General features: G+C 45.3%; 1 protein-coding gene across 3 annotated transcripts in view; it reads left to right on the top strand.

Annotated features, from left to right (window-relative positions):
- HSD11B1 (hydroxysteroid 11-beta dehydrogenase 1) overlaps positions 1-20,960 on the top strand; it is a 50,045-nt gene extending 29,085 nt beyond the window's left edge. For all 3 annotated transcript variants that reach the window (XM_047753760.1, XM_047753762.1, XM_047753761.1), the window contains exons 6-7: positions 18,496-18,639; positions 20,341-20,960. In XM_047753760.1, the coding sequence (XP_047609716.1) occupies positions 18,496-18,639; positions 20,341-20,558 (362 nt within the window). In that variant the 3' untranslated portion in view covers positions 20,559-20,960. The remainder of the gene's footprint in view (positions 1-18,495; positions 18,640-20,340) is intronic.
- The last annotated feature ends 2,122 nt before the right edge of the window (positions 20,961-23,082 follow it).

The raw sequence follows: 23,082 nt of genomic DNA, 5'->3' as shown, positions 1-23,082 counted from the left end.
TTCAAGATGAAAAACGGATGGGAAGAAAGATGCATAACTTTATATCTCAGAAATTATTCTATAGATAAACTTGCACAGATGTTCCCCAAATTTGTTCATTCATTTATTCAAAAAACCTGAATGGAGGGTCCACTCTGAGCCAGGCACAGTTCCAGATGCCAGGGCTATGACAGTGAGCAAGAACGTCAGGCAGAGTACCTGACACCACGAGCCCATGTTCCAGTGCAAGCCGATGTCACTGCCTTGTTCATGTTCTCTGAAAGCAATGTGAACAGCCACCACTAGGGACAGTTTCCTGAATTGTAGTGAGATACTATATAGATTTTTATGCAGAGTGACTACAAAAATTCTAAATTCAAGGAAAAATAGAGATCTCTCTCTCTATATATATATATATACACACACACATATGCATTATGAATTCGCTTGTGTTTAAGGAAAGGGTCTTTTATCTTTCATTTTATGCAGTTTGGGTTTTTTGTTTGTTTGTTTTGTTTTTTTAGGGTCACAACTGCAGATATGGAAGTTCCCAGGCTAGGGGTCAAACTGGAGCTACAGCTGCTGACCTACACCACAGCCACAGGAATGCCAGATCCCCAACCCACTGGGTGAGGCCTGGGATTGAACCTGCATCCTCATGGATACTAGTCAGATTCGTTTCCGCTGCGCCACAACGGGAAGTCCCATTTTATGCATGTTGGGATGGCTTATTGTACAACAAGCTTGATACGAATTTTGTGAGAATACATTTTTGAAAGGAAAGAAAGGGAGAGGATTGTGAGGGGTCAGCTCCCGGAATGACTGACTTCAGGAGGACAGAGCATGCACTCAATCTCAAATAAATTCAAATGCCTGAAACTTCTAAAATACAGAATTCAAGGTACTAAATACCATGGAAGGAGTAGGGGCATCTTTTTTCTTGTTTTGTTTTTTTGTTTGTTTGTTTGCCTACAACATTGTCTGTTGTTGCAAACTGCTCGCTCTGCAAAGGAGGTGTGAGAAGGGCATTCCTACGCTCGGGGAGGGGGGCGGTGTGCCTCTTTCATTCCTTTTAACTGTTTTTCGCTATCGACTTTTAGACTTTTAAAAGCCTAGTCCTTCGTTTTCCGTTTCACCTACGGCAATTTAGCAGTGTGTATCAATAGCCTTGAGTGGCCCCATCGTTTTGCTACCAAACTCAGCTTTGGCCACTCACCCCTCAGAAGCCAATAATTCGAGAGGCCAGTGTCCGTAGAAAGGAAAGTCGCATTGATCAGAAAAGCCGGCAGCCCGGGGAGGGGGTGGACTCCTGTCCTGAGAGCAACTCTAAAGAGTCGGCTCAGCAGTGACAGTTTTCAAAGGGGAAAATGGGGGCTCGGGGGGGGGGGGTTCTCAGTGAATCATCGAGGCAGCAGGTGTGGTTCTGCATCATCCTCCACTGCCTGCTCCCCGGCCGACTCTCTCTTCAGATGCTGTCTTGCCCGTGTGAGCTGCCTGCAGGATTGCTAGGGGGGTAACCGGGGCAGAGAGCTAGTCATTTTTTAGCTACTTCATTCTTCACGCTAACTTCCTTTCACCTAGGCAAAGAATCCCCTCGTTCGGCAAGGCATGGTGTACGTTCGGGAGAGCCTGAGTCAGGAGTTAGTGTACACTGCCTGGGGATCTCGTTCCCATAATCAAGATCAGAGGGGCACGGAGATGGGCAAATAAGAAGGGGGCAAAAGAGCTGCCTTCAATTCCCCACTGTCAAACCTCACTCCATGTCTATGGGATTAGGGGCAGAGGTCCATCTTCTGTAACTTCGTGCTGACGTAAGGGCACCGTATTCTCAGAGCGGAAGACGTCAACATGGGTCTGTAGCGTCTCTTTGCTGACAATTGGGTTGCCCACTTATATATACAGGAAGAGCAAGCCACCATTATTTTGATGCCCACGAAGACACAGATCATTAGGAGCAATAATGTTAATCCTATTCTCCTGAGGCCAGTTCTTAGAATTGTGTTAGTCTAGATCCAGTCCTGCTCATGATGGAGCAGCTTATGTCATTTCCTTTGGTGGCAGTTACAGCATCTGTAAAGCAACTTAGGACTGAGCATCAGACAATGAGTCTGTGACTCTGTTGTATTAACGGTTACCTGCTTGAGCCTGCCCTTTTGTGATTCTGGGAGGCCTCGGAGATTTCAGCTTTTCTACCAGTAAGAGGCAGGGGACATAGAAGGGCTTTTGTATGGGGGGGGGGGCTATAGGGTTCCACTCAGTTCCAACCTCATTCAGCAAATATAATGCCTTCAAGAAATAATCATCAATCCTGTCACAGATATATGTACAAAAACATTCCTTGTAGGATTTTTTTCAACATGTCTGCACATACAAGCAAAGCTACCAATGCTGAAAACAGGCAATGGACATGAGCCGAAATCAGCCACCACAGTCAGCTGAAAGTCATAATCCAATAAATGTATGGCAGAGTTGAGCTGACAAAAGGGGTTTTAAATTATTTAATGTTTTCCCATGAAGCTGTCTGGTTCAGGAACGTCCATGCATCAAGTGCGTATGCTAAATCCTTTATTTCCAGCGTTAGAAAATTAGTCTTTCCCTGTACTCCCTAAATAATTAAATGGGAATATATGTAAGGAATATTGTTTTGAAAGGGTGCCAAGTCACTGGCCCACACCAGGCACTCATCTATCTCCGGGGGAACAGCTGGCCTCAGGGGAATTGCAGCTGGGATTTCCCGGGGAGAGAGAGCACCATTAGGCCCTACCTGCCTCCCTAACTCATCAGCTCCTCTTCCCACTCTATTAGCCTCTGTTCACCTGGCTCAGAGTTCAGTGTGGCTGTCACAGCCCTTTCTCAGCATGACACCTCTCAGTACACTTTTGACTCTCTAGGTCTCTCAATATTCCAACTCCAAATTTCCCCCCAAAGAAGAGGTATCTAACACTGGCTCAGCTGAATTTTATAAGTCATCCCCCACAAGACATTTATGATAACCAGCCTAGAAAGGTACAGTCAGTGTCTCAGGTCTAATCAGCAAGGCCACACTGGGGGAGGGCAGAGCTTGCCTAGAAGAAGGGTAGGCGGTGGTAGACGTGGCCAAGTCACCTGCATAGCTTTTGGGTAGTCCTCCTTAAATAGAGCTTCTGTCGAGAAGCAGCGACAGCCTGACTTGGGATAGCAAGACTGAAATGAGGGTTCCACACAAGGGGCAGCTGTTGTAGCCTAGTGTTAATCCTGGTGGAAAGTCTAAGAGCCCAAGTGGCTGAGGAGGCTGCCCATGTGGCACTTAGCATGGGGTGTCAGAGCCTAAGTGCACTGGAGAGGGTATCCACATAGAGGCCCAATGCGGCCCAAGTAAAATCATACATGTGGACACTCACCAAATATGTTGACAGTAACAGAAACTAGGTTCTCACTTTCAGAATCACAAATATGAAAATGAAGAAAATTTGATTGAACTCTGTGATGCTGAATTGGAATTGGAGGTGTTGTATGACTCAACAGTTTTTAACATACATGGGTAGATATGGAAATAAAGATACAGGTGTCTATATATGTGTGCATAAATTCCCTAGCTCTGTCATCTGAGAGGCCCTGAGAGCACAGTCAGCACCCAGATCTTGGTTTATAAATATCATTCTCCACCAAAAGAAACCACCACTTCTCAGAGAAATGGTTGATTCCAGGGAAGTGGCCAGAAAGGTAGAAGATGAACCTGAAATTTTTGTTATGCCTCTAAGTGAGGAATAATGGGGACATGTTACTAGAACACAGAAACTTTTTATGAGCTCCGACTAGCCAAATCTGGGACCACTGGGACAGTCAAGTGAATAATAATGATAATAACAGATTATAAACCATGACATGCAGAAAGAAGCCATAATGATATAAGTACATGGATGAATAAATGCAGGTATGAGAAGTTTCTTCCACAAGGTAAAAAACCAAATGCTAAATATAGAAGGAGCAACTAAATAAGTAAAATCACCCTTTGGCCACTGTCATAGTAATAAGTCATCCAGGAAGCATCAATGGATGGTAAACCAAGTGGGTAAAAGTTTACTAAAAATCCCACTACATAGTCTCAAAGTACCACCTACTCAGCAACAAAAAACGAACAAAAATGGGCAAAGGACTTGAAAAGACACTTCTCCAAAGAAGATACACAAATGGCCCACAGGTACGTGAAAAGACTCTCAACATCACTAATTATCAAAGAAATGCAAATTGAAAAGAAGGTATCACCTCACAACTGTTAGGATGGCCAACATCAAGAACAAAAGCGAAAAATAACAACTGTTGACAGAATATGAAGACCCTGGAGCTTGCGCCCTGTTGGCAGGACTTCAGAATGGTGCAGCTGCTGCAGAAAATAAATGGAGGTTCCTCAAAAAATTAAAAACAGGATTACCATATGACTCAGAAATTATACTCCTGGGTATATACTCAAAAGAATTGAAAGCAAAGTCGTTTTTCTTTCTTTCTTTTTTTAAATTGAAATAGAGTTGATTTACAGTCTTATATTGACGTCAGGTGCACAACCTAGTGATTCGGTATTTTTAGAAATCTGAGTGTTGAAGAGATATGTGTACCTTCATGTTCATAGTAGCCTTATTCACAATGGCTAAAACATAGAAGCAACCCAAGTGCCCATCCACAGATAATAGATAAGCAAGTTGAACTGTGGTACATACAATTCAGCCTTAAAAAGTAAGGAAAGTCTGATAAATGCTACAACATGGATAAACCTTGAGGACATTATTCTAAGTGAGCCAGTCACAAAAAGACAAATGCTACATGATTAAATTCATATGTTACTAAGAATAGTCCATATCCTAGAGAGAACATAGAATGATGGTTGCCAGAGACTCCAGGGAGAGGAGGATGGGGAGTTATTGTTTAATAGGTACAGAGGTTCAGTTTTGCAAGATGAAAAGAGCTCTGGGGATGAATGATGGTGATGGTTGCACAACAATATGAACTGTAGGCTTAAAATGGATTAAGATAGGTTTGTTTTTTTTTTCCTTTGGTCTTTTTTGTTGTTGTTGTTATTGTTATTGTTGTTGTTGTTGTTGATCTTTCTTGGGCCACTCCCACGGCATATGGAGGTTCCTGGGCTATGGGTCGAATCGGAGCTGTAGCCACCAGCCTACGCCAGAGCCACAGCAACGCAGGATCCAAGCCACGTCTGCAACCTACACCACAGCTCACGGCAACGCTGGATCATTAACCCACTGAGCAAGCGCAGGGACCGAACCCGCAACCTCATGGTTCCTAGCCGGATTCGTTAACCACTGCGCCATGATGGGAACTCCAAGATAGGTTTTTTTTAATGCTATTCAACAAAATACTTATTGACTACTAGGGAAAAAGAGCAATTTTACGGTGGACAGACAGACACCACCAGAATCAAAGGATCGAAGTTAGTTGCGAGTAATGAAATAAATTGAAATCATGTATCATCTGGTGAGATGCAGTGTGAAGAGAATTACTTGCGTGATCCTGCCAAAAATATATGCCTGAATCAAATCATGAGAAATCCATACTCAGGGGCACTCATCAGCAGTGGGCTAGGAAATGTTTACCAACCAGCTCTCTAGACGGCGAACATCAAGAAATACAATGCGTAGCATTTCTGTGGTGTAAATAATTTCGTGACAGCCATATTGACGTAAGACCAACCTGCTGGCAAAATTCATGAAAACTGCCAAATCAAGTCTCATGATCCAGGATAAGCCCACTCAGCATTACCATCTTGAACAAAATGACTAGCGGTAAGTACTCTGGCTTTATCAATGTCATGAAAGACAGTCTAGGAAAGACAAGGGTATGTTCCAGCATAAAGGAAGCTGGAGTTGTGATAACTAAATGCAACATGTGATCTTCAGTTGAATCCTTTGCTCTAAAGAATATCATTGGGACATGTGACAAGCTTGAATGGGACTGTGAACTAGATGAGAGAGATACATCCGTGTTCCTGGTGTAAGTTGAACGGTGACCCTCAAAAGATATGTCTACATCCTAACTCCCTGAACCTGTGTAGGTGGCCTTATTTGGAAAAAAAAAAAGTTCTTTGCAGCTGTAATTGCATTTATATCATTCAGGATGACCTAGGTGGGCCCTAAATCCAATGACAAGTGTCCTTGTAAGAGACAGAAGACAAAGACAGAAGCAGACAAGAAGAAGGCTGTGTGAAGATGAAGGCAGAGTCTGCAGTGATGCAGCTATTATAAAGAATGCTGACAGCCACTAGAAGCTAGAAGAGGCAAGAGAAGATGCTTCTTGCCCTCAAGCCTTTGGAGAGAGTACAGCTCCGCCAACACCTTGATTACAGGCTTCTGGCCTTCTGAACCATGGGAAAATACATCTGTTGTCTTAAATCATTCGGCTGATGATAATTTATTCCACAGGTCTAGGGAACAAATAAATAACTTTCCTCATTTGGATGGTTATGTAGGAGAATGTCCCTATGCATAGGAAATGCATGCTAATAAGATCAGGAGTGCTGGGATAGCAGGTCAGTGATTGCCTCAATTGTAGCATTTTCTCTCCAACAGTTCAGGGAGGGGGAGGGGAAAAGGCCATTTGTACTCTTCTTGCAACTCCTCCTTTGGTTTGAAATTATTTCAGAAGAAAAAAAGAAATCCTCATCCTAGGGCTCTAGGAACTTGGAGGAGGTGAGGGTGGATTTCATGGGGCTTTTCCATGGGTTCCTCAGAGATTTCCTGCAGGGGACCCCCTTAGCATAAGCAATACTTCCTCTAGCTCACTCCTTTAAGCTTCCTCCTCAGCTCCAGGGCTTCAATCAGTCCAGCCTTCTTGACCCAGTCCACCCACCATCCCTTAGGCAGGTGACCTCAGGCCAGTCCCCCACCATCCCTCCAGGTCTCTGGAAAGCATGCTGTGTGTGGATATATTTGATCCCACAATGCACTCAGCTTTGCTCTCAAGCTAGGGCAGTTCCAGCCCTGCCTCCTGCCTTTAGACTTCCAGGAGTGAGTCAAATACCAATCCCCAAACTCCAGAGGAACCTTGGTAAAGGGCTCCAAATAATCCTCTTGAAGCTCCTCTGATGTGGCTCAAGGTGAAGGGAATGTAAATTCTTCCCCTGACCTTGGTGGATGAACCTGACCCTTGGTGGATGAAACTGACCCCTAGAGGATTAACCTGACCTTTGGTGGATGAACCTGTCCCCTGAGGGATGAACCTAGCCCTTGGTGGAAAAACAGACCCCTGGTGGATGAACTTACAGTCCACTGACAACTCTCCTCTCCAAGCCTAGCTGTTTAGGCGGCTTTGTGGGAGATTTGGCAATTCTGGTGGAGCTGCATTGGGCCCACCCTTCAACAGTGGGGGGGGCCTTAAAATCTGTTTTTTTCTTCTTTCCTTGGGAGATGTGCTGAGGCTCTAAAGCAATGGGAGGAGCTACATTCCCCAGGCCCTGGACCTGCACAGAAATGCTCTTGCCAAAATCACCTGATGCAATTTAGAAACAGGTTCTATCTTCTCTCTGCAGGATTTTGTGCTGTCTCAACACCACACTCCTCCCTTGTCTTCCACCAAAACACTTCCCTGGGTTTCCTCCAGCTGTTCTTACTGCCCCCTTCTCTCTAGTGGGTTTCCTTGGGATTCTTTTCAGCTTAAGCCCTCATCTCTTTTCACCCAACGTGCTCTGCCTGGGCAGTGCCAGCCATCCCCACTGCTTCAGTTATTCTTGAATTGTGAATTGTCTCAATGCTTATAACGACACTTCAGATCCAAAAGCCTGGAGTAAAGACATGGATTTATCTTTAGACTCCAACTCAACTCAAACAACCAAAGAGTTTAGACCATGAGGGTCCTAGCTGAAAAAAAAAAAAAATTATTTTTAGAATGAGCTAGAAAAAGTGGGCAGGACCAGGATGGGTTCCCAGCCTCAAAGCCCTTGAGCCCTAATGAACCTCAAATTGATGAACCTTCTGCTCAATAGAAGATGTGGCACATTTTCCTGGGGCCACTGTGAAAATCTAAAGGCACGTAGGAATGAAGCTTTTCAATCCTGTGCACTTTCTTCCTAGCTCTCAATTAAAGCAGTTTGAAGTCTGCCTTTGAAATGGAAAGAATTCCAAAGTCCCAGCAAAGCAGCTGGGGATGGAGGGCGTGGAGTGGATGAACAAAGGCAGTGAGGCCTGCTTTTGACCTCTTCTGCTCAGCTAACAAGCTCCAGTGCACAACTGATCTGCCAGCCCTCTGGCTCTTGCTGTTTCTACAGTGGCTAAGTCCTTGTGTTTCTGGGACAGAGCTAATTGCAGTCTGTCGCATTTATTACCAAGTCTGCACTCTTGTCAAAACCCACGTCCCATATTTTGCTTCAGAAAATATGGTCACCATATCTGTTTCTTTGTGGTATAAAGTTTCCAGAAGATAAATCTAACTGCCATATGTCTATTCTGTTGTGATGGCCCCATGCTCCCCATGCTTTTAGTTTTACATAAACTAAAACTTATCCTTGGGCACTCGGGCTTCTAATCCCTTCACTTTCATGACTGCTTCCTGCATATTAGAACAGTCCATTTATTTACTTATTCATGTGATTTAATTAGGTTGGTTTTCTGGCATATTTTTTACGAACAGCAGAAGTCGAACAAGTGGACCTGGTAGGGTGCAATTAGTAAACAAATTTATTCTTTCCTTCAGACTGTTCCATGATGAGTCCTTCCCTGAACCTGGATGTGACCAAGGGCAGGTGGCAATTTCCCTAGGGTTATACAAGATCCTCTGCTTCCGGTCTCAGGACGGGTCTCACTTCAGTAATTAAAATGTCCAGGAGTTCCCATTGTGGCTTAGCGGGTTACGAACCCAACTAGTAACCATGAGCATGCAGGTTCAAGCCCTGGCCCCGCTCAGTGGGTCAAGGATCTGGTGTGAGCTGCTGTGTAGGTCGCAGATGCAGCTCGGATCCCATATTCCTGTGACAGTGGTGTAGGCCGGAAGCTGTAGCTCCAATTTGACCCCTAGCCTGGAAACTTCCATATGTAGGTGCTGCCCTAAAAAAAAAAAAAAAAATTTAATTAAATTAAACTACAAGTCCAGTCCTTTGTAATTCAACTTGAACTAAAGCTTCTCTGCTCACCCAGCTTGAACCTGCTACTGGAGGAAACCTGGGCGAGGAATGAGAGATGTGTCCAGCCTTTCCTCTTGCTCCCCGTCTTGACCCACCAGGCTCCCTCTAGCCCCTCGTCTAAAAGGAAGGGGAGAAGGCAGGGAAGATGAGGTCAGGGTAGAAAAGCTCTTACTTGGTGGGTGCCCAGCCATTGCAGCACTGGTCTCCTCCAGACACAGCGTTTTCTGAGAGCTCGTGCTCTCTGCGCTGGGAGGATGACCACACTTGACCGTGGCATTGGGTGCTTTCATGGCTTCTTTGGAGGTCCACGCTGGGACAGTGATGGCTCTTCCTGTGAGCTGGGCAGCAGCTGCTTATATCACCTCCTTCAGACCCCAGGAATACAGGGCAGGTACAGACAAATGCATCCAGCGCGCAGGCTGACCTTTTGGGCAGGATCTGAAATGACTCCAGGGCAAAAGGGATGAGCCCGGGGACAAGGCCTATAGGGTGGTGGGCAGAGTGTGGGCTGGATTTCAGGCCCCCCACAGGGACACAATTTACACTAGCTCTGCAGTGGCCTTGCCCAAAACCAGCACCTCTCTCTGGGTCAAACCCAAGCCCTTAGCACCCCTCAAACTCCTGGGGACCCAGATCTCACAGGACTGACCTCTTCTTCTCGGAAGATTGCGAGACCCTGCTCGTGACCTTGCCCTGAGACCTGTCCTCTCTGACTGCTTCACCTTCGGCCCTTTCTTTTTTTTTTTTTTTTGTCTTTTGTCTTTGTTGTTGTTGTTGTTGTTGTTGATCTTTCTTGGGCTGCTCCTGCTGCATATGGAGGTTCCCAGGCTAGGGGTCGAATCGGAGCTGTAGCCACCGGCCTACGCCAGAGCCACAGCAACGTGGGATCCGAGCCGCGTCTGCAACCTACACCACAGCTCACGGCAACGCCGGATCGTTAACCCACTGAGCAAGGGCAGGGACCGAACCTGCAACCTCATGGTTCCTAGTTGGATTCGTTAACCACTGCGCCACGACGGGAACTCCTTTTTTTTTTTTTTTGGCCCTTTCTAACCCCTCAGGATGGTTAAGGGTCTACGTGCTGCAAATTGGATTTTGTTTTTAGGATTGGGGGGGGCAGTGTCTGTGTTACCACATACCCTGTGTAAGGCGCACAGGTCATCTGGAGCTCCCTTCAGAACATAGAGGCTCTTGCTAATTACTATATCAGCAGCCTTTGAACCTCCGCTGAAATTAGAATGGGAAAAGTCAAATCCTAACTTCCTGTCCCACATTATTTATTCCATTTTGACCAGGGCCCCTTGGCTCACAGATGCATTTTGAAAAACAAAAGTCCACCTTTTTAGAGGTGCTTTGCCCTTTTCATCTCTCTGAAACTTCTAAATATATTTTATCTACAGCAACATGCAAGCTTCCTCACACAAGCTAATTAGCATGATGTGGGAAAATGTTTAAGAACAAGACGGAGAAGGGAAAACAGACTTTAATGAAATGCACCAAGACTGTTCTGGAATACTGGGAACCTAGGAGGTGTCTTTCCTCTTTCCTCTTTTTTCTGTTTTTTCATGTGTTTCAGCTTTCCTTCAGGGAGCCTAGACTGCTTTACGATCCTTTATCTGCAATTCTAAAATCCAAAAAGTTGAGGGGGTGAGGGTGAGCACTGAAAACCAAGGGTTTTTCTCACAATTAATTCTATATAGTTAATTTAACTTGAACTAAATTGAGGCTACGTAAAGCCTTGATCTCAGTGTGAACCTTCAGATATTTCAGTGCAGAAATAATAATGTGTTTGCTTAGAGGATGCCTCCCAGACCACACTGGGAGTGTTGTGTAATATCCGGTACACGTCCCACACCGTCTCCTAGATTCCAAAACTCTTCTATAACACATCAGGCCCTAAGGGTTTCAGATAAGTGCTTATAAGCCTATAATTTTATAGAGGAGAAAATATGGTAAACTTTGTTATTATTTTACTCATTCTACTGGTTTGTCACCGTAACTAACTCTAGTCTTTGTTCAAGACCCCCCCCCGGTCCTGCCAGCCCTTTCTTTCATCAAAGCCTAGTTCAGGAGTTCCCATCGTGGCGCAGTGGTTAACAAATCTGACTAGGAACCATGAGGTGGCGGGTTCGGTCCCTGCTCTTGCTCAGTGGGTTAATGATCCGGCGTTGCTGTGAGCTGTGGTGTAGGTTGCAGACGCGGCTCGGATCCCGAGTTGCTGTGGCGCTGGCGTAGGCCAGTAGCTATAGCTCATTCGACCCCTAGCCTGGGAACTTCCATATGCCTCAGGAGCGGCCCAAAGAAATAGCAAAAAAAAAAAAAGCCTAGTTCAGAACTTACCTCCTGCAGGTGAAATTTCCTAGTTAGTCTGGTATCCTTCTTCCCTGGAATATTCACTTGAGATATGGGACATGTATTTTCCCTGATCATACCAGTTGGGCTTTTGTTTTTCTTTCTTTTTATGGCAGCACCAGTAGCATATGGTAGTTCCCAGTCTAGGCGTCACATCAGAGCTGCAGCTGAGGCCTACACCACAGCGGTAGCAACACAGGATCCGAGCCACATCTGCAACCTACACCATGGCTTATGGCAACGCCAGATCCATAACCCACTGAGCAAGGCCAGGGATAGAACCCGCATTCTCCTGGACACTTGTCAGATTCTTAACCCACTGAACCAAAATGGGAACTCCTAGTTTGGGCTTTAATGAGACATAACAACTCATAATTTTTTGCGTGTGTCTTTTTGTCTTTTTCTAGGGCCACACCCATGGCACATGAAAGTTCCCAGGCTAGGGGTCCAATCGGAGCAGTGGCCACTGGCCTATGCCAGAGCCACAGCAACATGAGATCTGAGCCATGACTGCAACCTACACCACAGCTCATGGAAACGCCAGATCCTTAACCCACTGAGCAAGGCCAGGAATCGAACCTGTGTCCTCGTGGATGCTAGTCATGTTCCTTAACCGATGAGCTACAAGAGGAACTCCACAACTGATAACTTAGTGACACTGACCCAACTGTCATTGTGAAACTTCAGCTCCTCCAAAGACCCTTCCCCTCCACTTCTGGGAATTTCCAGGTCATCTTCAATAAGCTTATGCCGCCAGGCATTTCCTGCTCCCATATCCACTCTTAAAACCATCATAAATATAGTTTATGGCGAAAGACCCTCTTCCCTCCTGAACGCTTCGGCACAGCCCTCCACCAGAACACCAACTAGAAGAATCTCCCCACATGGTCCTTATGGGAATTAAATTTGAGAATTGAAAGGTTTTCAGAACAGTGGAAGGTCACAGAATTTGAGAGATGAAATATAGTTACAATGGATGCCACTTCAGCTGTAGCCTTCAGCTGAAAAACTGACAGTTCCCATAGGTAGTTTGGTTACAGGGTACCTCATGCATAATTTTCAGAATAAAGATGAATAACTTTCAGTAGTCTGTTCCGTCTCAAACCTTGCCTAATAATTCAGCATTTTTCTTCACCACGTAGAATGCTTTTTGAAACCACACTTCTATCTGATGAATTTTTCAAAGACTCTTCTGCCATGTCTGGCTCCTTCCTAACACCCTCTCTCTTCTTCCTCTTTCCTTTTCTCTCACTTCTCACCTTCTTCTCAGGAACAATAACAACATCCCTCTCCTTTTCTCCTCCAAAACACCTGAGAATCCTTTTTTGTACTCTGAGCATTGCATCGTAATTAAGAATAGAAAATGGGATACACTAAGCTCCATTAAGGGGACAGAAACCACAGGTACAGGAATACAGACTATGGGGTCATGTGGTCCCTTGCTTCTGCATTTCTACTACTACCAGGACAGAGCCATTATAAAACGCCAATACCTTCATCATCACCTAGAAGGGCATAGTGGGCTGAAGGATGGCCCCCAAAAGATATATCCACCTGGAACCTGTGAATGTGAGCTCATGTGGAAAAGGATCTTTGCAGATGTAATTAAGGATCTCAAGATGAAATCATCCTGGATAATCTGGGCAAGCCTAAATCCAATGAAAAGTGTCTTAAGAAGAAGAGCAAAAGACACACACAAAATTGTGACGATGGAGGCAGAGATTGGAGTGATGTGTCTACAAGTCAAGGAACACCAAGATATGAGCAGATATCGGAAGCTTGAGGAGAAAGAAAGGATTCTCCAATAAAAGCCATTTATGGCAAACCCACAGCCAATATAATACTCAATGGAGAAAAGCTGAAAGCCTTCCTGCTCCAAACTGGAACAAGAAAAGGATGCTCACTCTCACCACTGTTATTCAACATAGTATAGGAAGTCCTAGCCACAGCAATCGGACAGACAAAAGAAGTAGGTGTCCACACTGGAAGAGAAGAGGTAAAACTGTCACTCATGTTGTACAGATGACATGATACTGTATATAGGAAACCTTAAGGACTCCACACAAAAACTACTCAAAGTGATCAACGAATTCAGCAAAAGTAGCAGGATACAAGATTAACATTCAGAACTTGGTTGCATTTCTGTATTCTAACAAAGAAATATTAGAAAAGGAATATTAAAAAAACAATACTTTTTAAAATCACATCCAAAAGGAGTTCCCATTGTGGCGCAGCAGAAATGAATCCCACTAGTACCCATGAGGATGTGGCTTTGATCCCTGGCATTGCTCAGTGGGTTGGGGATCCAGTGTTTCCGTGAGCTGTGGGGAGGCTACAGACATGGCTTGGATCCTGAGTTGCTGTGGCTGTGGCATAGGCTGGCAGCTGTAGCTCCAATTTGGCCCCTAGTCTAGGAACTTCCACATGCTGCGAGTGTGGCTCCAAAAAGCAAACATTAAATTAAAATATAAAATAAAATAAAATCGCATCCAAAAAAATTAAATACCTAGGACTAAACCTGACCAAGGAGGTAAAAGACTTACATGTTGAGAAATATAAAACATTAATCAAGGAAATTAAAGCGGATTCAAAGAAATGGAAAGATATTCCATACTCCCGGAATGGAAGAATTAATATTGTAAAATGGCCATCCTACCCAAAGCAATCTACAGATTTCAATGCATGGATGCAACTCAAGATTCTCATACTACGTGAAATAAGTCAGAAAGGGAAAGCTGAATATCATATGATATCACTTATATGAGGAATCTAAAATATGGCACAGGGAGAACAGACTTTTGGTTGCCAAGGGGGAGGGGGAGGGAGAGGGATGGACTGGAAGTCTGGTTTTAGCAGACACAAACTATTACATTTAGAATAGATAAGCAAGGAGGTCCTGCTGTATAGCACCGGGAACTACATCCAGTCTCTTGTGATAGAACATGATAGAAGATAATATGAGAAAAAGAATGGGAGTTCCCGTCGTGGCGCAGTGGTTAACGAATCCAACTAGGAACCATGAGGTTGCGGGTTCGGTCCCTGCCCTTGCTCAGTGGGTTAACGATCCGGCGTTGCCGTGAGCTGTGGTGTAGGTTGCAGACGCGGCTCGGATCCCGCGTTGCTGTGGCTCTGGTGTAGGCCGGTGGCTACAGCTCCGATTGGACCCCTAGCCTGGGAACCTCCATATGCCGCGGGAGCAGCCCAAGAAATAGCAACAACAACAACAACAACAACAACAAAAAAGAATGTATATAGATATGTATGTATGTATGACTTGGTCTCTTTGCTGTACAGCTGAAATTGACAGAACACTGTAAATCAACTCTCCTTTAATAAAAAATTTTTTTGAAAAAAGGAATCTCCACTAAAGTCTGTGGAGCGAATATGGCCCTGCCTATACTTTGGTTTTGGACTTCTAACCTCTGGAACTAGGAGAGAATAATTCCCTGTTTATTACAGGTTTGTGATAATTTATGACAGCCCTAGGAAACTAAGGCAAAAGGACTAGGTGTGACTAGCCCTGTCTATTTTTGGGTACCCCTGTCTGTCAGCTTAGAAGTGAACATGTTTCTGCTCTTTGTAATTGTTGGCTATGGAGAGCTTAACTGTCAAGCAGAGAGAATCTTCACAGGAATGGCTAATTTGACACATGGCAACTAAGAAACACTCATATGAAGAACAATAGCTTCCACAGAGGACACACCACCTTACGCCTGAGACTGTGGGCCACTAGAGTCAAAATTTGAATGCTGATTTGACTCCTGGTTTTCCAACTCATCAGCTATGCAACGTTAGGCAATTAGCTAGCCTTTGGACTTTAAACTAGCGTGTCAGAGCTCTTATTTAGCTCCGATTTTTAGGATTAGTTTGTCTGTTCCATGTGGCTGCCTGTCCCTGCGTCCTTGACCTTTTCCCTGACTGGAAAAGTGACCCCAGTCCCTATTTTATATGACCTTTTAGTGCAGATTTCCACAGCAGCTAATTAGAATCCCGGTGCTGCTTATTTCAGTTTCTTGAGAGAGAGACCATGATACGTGTTCAAGCCGCTGTGCATATTAACGAAGACTGGCCTGACCTTCTCTGGACGGAAAGGAAAGTCTCTTGGAAGGGGATGTGTGTAGGAAGAGAGTGGAGAGCATTTCTAGCACACCGAAGCTTTTTACGTCATGGAGACTCAAATCTATTTCTTTCTATTTTTCTTTGTCTTTTTGCCATTTCTAGGGCTGCTCCTGTGGCATATGGAGGTTCCCAGGCTAGGGGTCAAATCAGAGCTGTAGCTGCCAGCCTTCACCAAAGCCACAGTAACGAGGGATCCAAGCCGCATCTGGAGCTTACACCACAGCTCACGGCAACGCCGGATCGTTAACCCACTGAGCAAGGCCAGGGATCGAACCCACAACCTCATGGTTCCTAGTCGGATTTGTTAACCACTGAGTCACCACGGGAACTCCCATATTTATTTCTTGCTCTATAGCATATGCCTTTGAGTTCATGCTTTAAAAAGTATCTTTTACCTTGAGGTTATATATTCATCCATATTTTATTATTTTATTTTTCACATATGCTCTCTAATATAATTTGAATTTATTTATTAAAATGGCATCTTTCTCTTCTCCAAGTAGCTAGCTAGCTATGTGTTCCAATGTGATTTTTTTGAACAGTTCATACTTTTCTCACCAATTTGAAATGCTAATACTAACAATTATAGCATTTATTAAATGCTGTCTATCTGCCAGCTTGTGCCAAGTCTATTACATGGATTATTTCAGCTTAGGAATATTATTATCCACATATTACAGCTAAGGAATGGCTTACTTGGGATTCACACCCAGGTCATCTGACTCTAGAGTGCATACTTTTAACCATTCTTATAGTCTTATAAACAATTTGGATTTATTTTTGGCTTAAACAATAAGGAAAATCACTGACATAACTGGAAGTCCAGATGCAGGGCGGGCTTCGCAGTTGACTTGGCTCAAGTTCAGTGTCCCTGTGATGCTCTTGACTCTGCCCTCTTCCACGTGTGGCTTCATCCTCAGGCTGCCCATGAGATAGCGGTAGGAATTTCAGCCCCCAAATCCATGCAGAAAAATGTCCAGCAGAAGAGAAACGGGATATCTACTTTCAGAAACTCTCCCAAGAGGGCAAAGAACTTTCCCAGACACTCCAACAGAATTTCCCTTGAGTCTCATTGGTCCACAATGGGCCCAATGCCTATTTCTGTATCAGTTATGGGCAAGGAGCATGGTATTAAATAAATTATACAAGCCCACTGTGAGAGTTAGAGATGGTATCAGCTTTCCTTTGGCACCTGGGCTACATAAAGGTGAGAGGGAATATCTACATGGATTAGGTCAGCTCTCTGACACAGAAAACCTAAGAGCACCGTGGGCATAATAAGTTAAAAGGTAAATCAAGCCTAGAAGCGGGCAGTATAGGGCCAGGATGGCAGCTCCTTGGTCACCTGGGTTCCTTCCTTTTCTCCAAATGCTCTGCCATTCCCATCATGTGGCTTCTACTTCATGGACCATAATAATTTTGGAGCCCCAGCCCTCATATCCACCTTCAGGAACCAAGACAGAGGAGGGGTTGAAAAGGGAGAGACTGATTTTTCATTCGAAGGACATATCCCAGAAATCACATGACACACTTCTGTGTACAACTTAGGGGACAGTACTTAGTCATTTGGCAACATCTGGCTGAACGAAGCTGAGAAATGTGGGCTATATTCCAGATAACCACGAGCCCAGCTACAAACCAGGGTCCTCCTACTAGGGAAGAGAGGCTGAATACATATGGAGAGAATACTGCGTTCTCTGCAACAGGTGGAAACATGACTTCAACTGGGGCTCTACCACAGAGGAAGGAAAGGGAACTACATCCTGGTGAGGCAACGACAATGTGTCCCGAAGCCCTGCTTGGGTCTTTGGTCCAGCCTTAGAGGTGTCTGTAGCCCAGCAATATCAGAAACGCGGGCTGAACACAAACTCTGATTGTCACACACCCATTCCTGGAACTTGACTGAAGAATTATTTCAAGCCAAACTTTATGATTGAGGTTAAGGATGGAGTGGTTACCTACAGAGACTTGTTTGAATAAAAAACTACTCTCCGTCCGAGAATAAGATATGGGACCCATGCACAGGGGGAAAGGCAATCAATGGAGATCAATTCTAAATGACCCAGATTTTAGAAGTATTAGACAAGGATTTTAAAGTAGCTGTTTTAACACCGCTCTGCAAAGAGCATAAGGTCTCAGGACACTCCTATGCCCCCCTCTTTGAAAGGGCATAAGAAATATGTTATGCTATCAGGCTTATGTCCACATAGCCCCCCAAAAGCTGAGTGAGAATTAACCAGGCTGATAAAAGTAAAAAAAAAAGGGGGGGAGGGTAGAAAAGCAAAGAAGGGAGTTTTCATTTCCGGTGCATAGAAAGTAAACCAATGATAGGTGGCTGTGTAGGTAGAGAGCGCTTGCCAAACCCCTGGATTCCAGCGCTCGTGGGACAGAAGCAGAAGAGTTAGCAGCTGTGGAATTACATGGTTCTTTTGTAATCCCGCTTATCTGCTGCCCTTTCTAATAATCTAACTAATCCAGAGTTCCCATGGCGGCACAGTAGGTCAAGAATCAAACTGCAGCTACCCGGGTCACTACAGAGGCACAGGCTCAATCTTCAGCCTGTCACAGTGTGTGAAAGGATCCAGTGTTGCCACAGCTGCAGCGTAGGTCACAGTGGCAGCTCAGATATACTCCCTGGCCCAGGAACTCTCATATGCCAGGGGTGTGGCCATAAAATTTTTAAAAAAATATTTACCCCCTCTTCAATGAACGCTTTCCTCCTGCCACTCAGTCTCTTCAAAGGGAATTTCTTTGATACTGTAGTAATTTTTGTCTTTGAGAAGTTCAACATGGCATCATCTCTTCAGGGAGTAAAGAGAAACTAAGACTCAGGCTGTGAAAGGACTCCACGAGGGTTACAAAGACCTCTACAGACAAAGCCCAAACCAGCTCTGTCCGAGCTGAAGTGGGTCCCCTTGTTAACGCATTTCTTTTTCATTTAGGGAAAATGGCTAATCCACTTGTTGCTGCCTATTCTGCAAGCAAGTTTGCTCTGGACGGGTTCTTCTCCTCTATCAGGAAAGAATATTCAGTGACCAAGGTCAACGTGTCAATCACGCTCTGTATCCTCGGTCTCATAAACACAGGTAAGGTCAACAGACTGGAATAAATGGCCTGTGGATCGAGTGTCTCACCATTGTGAGGTCAACGGGGTGCCAGACTCCCCGACATCATCGTGGGTCATGCACTGAAAGCCTGTGAGAGCACTAGGCCCCCTTTCATGAAGCCTTCTGTCACTAGTGGAGCCTCTGAATGCTCTGACCTTTCCTTCCTCCCGTTCTGACCGCCACGCGCGTGCTGAGTGACAGCTCATTCATTACCTGACCCTCTTCTGAACACCTACGTTCTCATGAACACTCAAGAGCTATTACTTCCTTATATGAGACTTACCAAACACGAGTTCATGTTTCTTCATAATACCGCCAGTAACAAGACACATAGGTATCATGAACCCTTGGATATAATGCACTGAGAAGGACACAGTATCATGGTTGGGGTGGTCTTGCCAAGAATGTGTCGCCTCACTCCAGTTATGAGAACAATGGGCAAAACCAAATTGGGGAGCATTCCACAGATCTATGGAACAGTACTCTGCAAAGTGCCAAGGCCAGAGAGACAAGGAAAGCCAGAGGAAGCGTCAGAGATTGGAGGGAACATCAGAAGAAGTTAGTACTAAGCATACTCCCGGATGAGACCTTGGGACATGAAAAGGACATCAGTGAAAAAATCAAGTCTGCAGTGTAGTCGGTGATACTGTTCCAACCATAGCGTATCTAGCGTTGATAATTGTACAGGGGTTACGTGTGACCTTGTGATAAGGGGAAGCAAAGGTGAAGGATATAAGGAAAAACTGCACATTTTTTTTTTTTTACTTTTCTATACGTCCAAATGCAAGGTGATCTAAAACATGTGGCAGGAAGGATAAGAAAACTTTAAGAGTAACTGAGGGAGTTTCCGCTGTGGCGCAGCGGAAACGAATCCGAGTAGGAACCATGAGGTTGCGGGTTGGATCCCTGGCCTTGCTCTGCGGGTTAAGGATCCGGCATTGCTGTGAGCTGTGGTGTAGGCCGACAGCTGTAGCTCCGATTTGACCCCAGCCTGGGAACTCCATGTGCCACGGGTGCAGCCCTAAAAAGCTAAATAAATAAAATAGATAATTTTTTTTTTTTAAAAAAAAGAGTAGCTGAGCAATTGAATAGATGGAGAGAGAGGCAAAGACAAAGACACACAGTGAAACAAGCAAGGGATATATATAGAGAGAGAAGCTGGGCAAGAAGGAGGCGGATTTGGGGAATGAGGGAGCAGGAACAATAGTTTCCTTCCAAGGGAAAGCGGTGGGTGCTGACAAGGGAGCGAAGGCCTGGGATCGTGCCGTCTCTTCCTTTTCCAAGTCAGCAGTCAGGATCACACGGCACGTTGGTTTTGCCCACTGGCACCTCCATGAGCTACTGAGTCCCTGTGTGACTTCTGTCCTCGTTCTGCTCCTCCGTACTTCCAACCAGAACACCCCAGAGAGGAGGAGGAGGACTCAAATATCTCCACTAGCGACTCTAGCTACCCCCATAAATCTCCATCCAGAAAGGCCGGCCCCATATGAACACTATGCCTCTCTTTGCCCAACGGGCTTAAACATACCCAGTCTTCCCCACGTATTCCCAACAGGGTCCTGTGGGCCTTGCGGAGCGAGCACTTGGCAAACAGCCTCTGAAAGCCTGGTGTCTGCAGGCCTTCCACCGTGTAGAGCCTACTTGCTTGGGTAACCCCACTCTTCTCCTGTCATTCTACAGACACGGCCATGACAGCAGTGGCTGGGATACTCAACGTACAACCATCTCCAAAGGAAGAATGCGCCCTGGAAATTATCAAAGGGGCAGCTTTGCGCCAAGAGGAAGTGTATTATGACAGCTCAATCTTGACTTCTCTCCTGCTGGGAAATCCAGGGAGGAAGATCCTGGAATTTCTGTCCTTACGACATTATAATATGGAAAGGTTTACAAACAACTAGGCACTTGTTTAGGGCTGGGCATGATAAGGGGGCTTGCAGGTATTCTGCCTGATATTTATCTGAGCTCCATGATGAAGGCATCTCCCCAGAGAGATAAATGAGTGTCCCCACGGGGTTGCAAGTCACACATCGCATCTCACAATCTGAAGTTCTTCTAACACTTGTACAATGGAAACGCAATTATAATGAATGTCATGAACCCGCAGTTTTGAAATTCATAGTAAGTGTAGGTATAATTACGAGGTAGTTACGTCACATTACCTCACGGGTAATGACGTTATGAGGCTTAACCAATACTAATGATAGTAAAGGTCACACAGACCTTATCAATCCACACCTGGTGGCTGTAACTTCGGTTCATTCAGTACAGTTCCATTAAAATCGTAACCTATACATGTGAAATTTTTCAATGTACATTTCTTCTTTGGTTTTTGTGTGTGTGTGTGTGTGTGTGTGTGTTTGTTTTTGGCCACGTCCACGTCATGCAGAAGTTCCCAGGCCAGGGATTAAATCGCGCCATCACCGTGACAATGCCAGACCCGTAACCTGCCAGGCCACGAGGTAACTCCAGCATTTCTTTCTTTTTTTTTTTTTGTCTTTTTGCCATTTCTAGGGCCATTCCTGTGGCATATGGAGGTTCCCAGGCTAGGAGTCGAATCGGAGCTGTAGCCGCCGGCCTACGCCACAGCCACAGCAACGCGGGAACTGAGCCACGTCTGTAGCTTATACCACAGCTCACGGCAGTGCTGGATCCTTAACCCACTGAGCAAGGCCAGGGATCAAACCCACAACCTCATGGTTCCTAGTCAGATTCGTCAACCACTGAGCCACAACGGGAATGCCAGCATTTCTTATTTTGTGATCTGAATCTTTTGTCTGCTCTTGAGTTGAAGAAATCACCCTACTCTTTGTGTAGTGAACATAACGTCTTGGCTCTTTTGTATCCTTCAGATCCTCTGTATTACTTCATATTTGCCCCTCTGGGCATGAATCCCTAGGGCAAACCCATAGAAGTGGAGGTCCCTGGAAACATGAGCCATAGAACCTACACCGATTTATTGCACTCCGAGTGCACCGAGCTTCTACACTTTACACGTGAATGCTCCGCAGCATTTTAGAGGTTTGTAGAGGAAGGAGTGGAGTTCAAATCCAGATTTAGTCATTCATTCACTCAACAAATATCTGTCAAACACTTACCAGACATCACGTGACTACAGCCAAAGAGGAACCAAAACATTAACAGCTCAGCAAAGCTGTATATTAGCCAGATCCCCAACAGATAAGAGATGGCAAACTGGATAATTTGAGTAGAGTTTAATAAAATGGAGTGCGGGCAAGGCTGCAGGGAATCGCCAGAGGTAATGCAGTGTCTTAGGGCTAATTGCAGCTAATTCCAACCCTAGGCCCACCATAGGGACAAGAGGAGAGAACTGTTAAGAAAGCCCAGATAGGGAGTTCCCATTGTGGCTCCAAAGGTTACGAATCTGACTAGTGTCCATGACGATGCAGGTTTGATCCCTGGCCCTGCTCAGTGGGTTGGGAATCCTACATTGCGGTAGGCTGTGGTGTAGGCCGCAGATGCAGCTCAGAACTGGTGCTGCTGTCGCTGTGGCCGACAGCTGCAGCTCTGATGCAACCCCCAGCCTGGGAATTTCCCTATGCTGTGAGTGTGGCAGGAAGGGAGGGAGGGAGGGAGGAAGGGAAAGAAAGAAGGAAAGGAAGAAGGAAAGAAAGAGAAAGAAATAGAAAAGAAAAGAAAGAGAAAGGAAGGAAGAAAAGGAAGCAAGGGAGGGAAACAGAAATGGGAGAGAAGGAGGAAAAAGGGAAGAAAGGAGAAGGAAGGAAGAAAAAAAGAAAGCAAGCCCAGATAGAACTGTTTGCAGAATGTTGCATGACAGGAGCAATGACATCCAGTTCAAGGGTGCAACCTGACAATCAAGGACCGTGAAGGAGGGATCTGGGGAAATAAATACCCCAGCCTCGCTCTCTTCCCTCTCACTGATTTCTTACTGGTATTTTCTACTAGGTGAACAAAGGGCCAGAGTGCAGACTGACATAAACCACAGAGGGCAGCTTCCCCATGCACAGAGCAGTGATGGAAAAGGATAGGAAAAGTGTTTGGAGGGACGGGTGGAGTATATCCAGCACAAACCCGACACCCCCAAATGTAGAGTTTCCATGGGAAGTGATGTTGGGACACAAGACATGGGCCTGGACCTGCAGTGGCAATTTCCTTTTCTCGTATCCTAGTCTAAATGGCTGGACAGGGGTTCTCGTCGTGGCTCAGTGGTTATCGGATCCGACTAGGAACCATGAGGTTTCGGGTTCAATCCCTGGCCTTGCTCAGCGGGTTAAGGATCCGGTGTTGCCGTGAGCTGTGGTGTAGGTCGCAGATGCGGCTCAGATCCCGCGTTGCTGTCGCTCTGGCGTAGGTCAGCGGCAACATCTCCGATTAGACCCCTAGCCTGGGAACCTCCATATGCCATGGGAGTGGCCCTAGAAAAGGAAAAAAAAAAAAAAAGAC

The sequence above is a fragment of the Phacochoerus africanus genome, chromosome 11 (genome assembly GCF_016906955.1).
Source record: "Phacochoerus africanus isolate WHEZ1 chromosome 11, ROS_Pafr_v1, whole genome shotgun sequence".
Taxonomy (NCBI): domain Eukaryota; kingdom Metazoa; phylum Chordata; class Mammalia; order Artiodactyla; family Suidae; genus Phacochoerus; species Phacochoerus africanus.
Note: the sequence above shows the minus strand (reverse complement) of the source record. Positions and strands in the feature narration are given on the sequence as shown.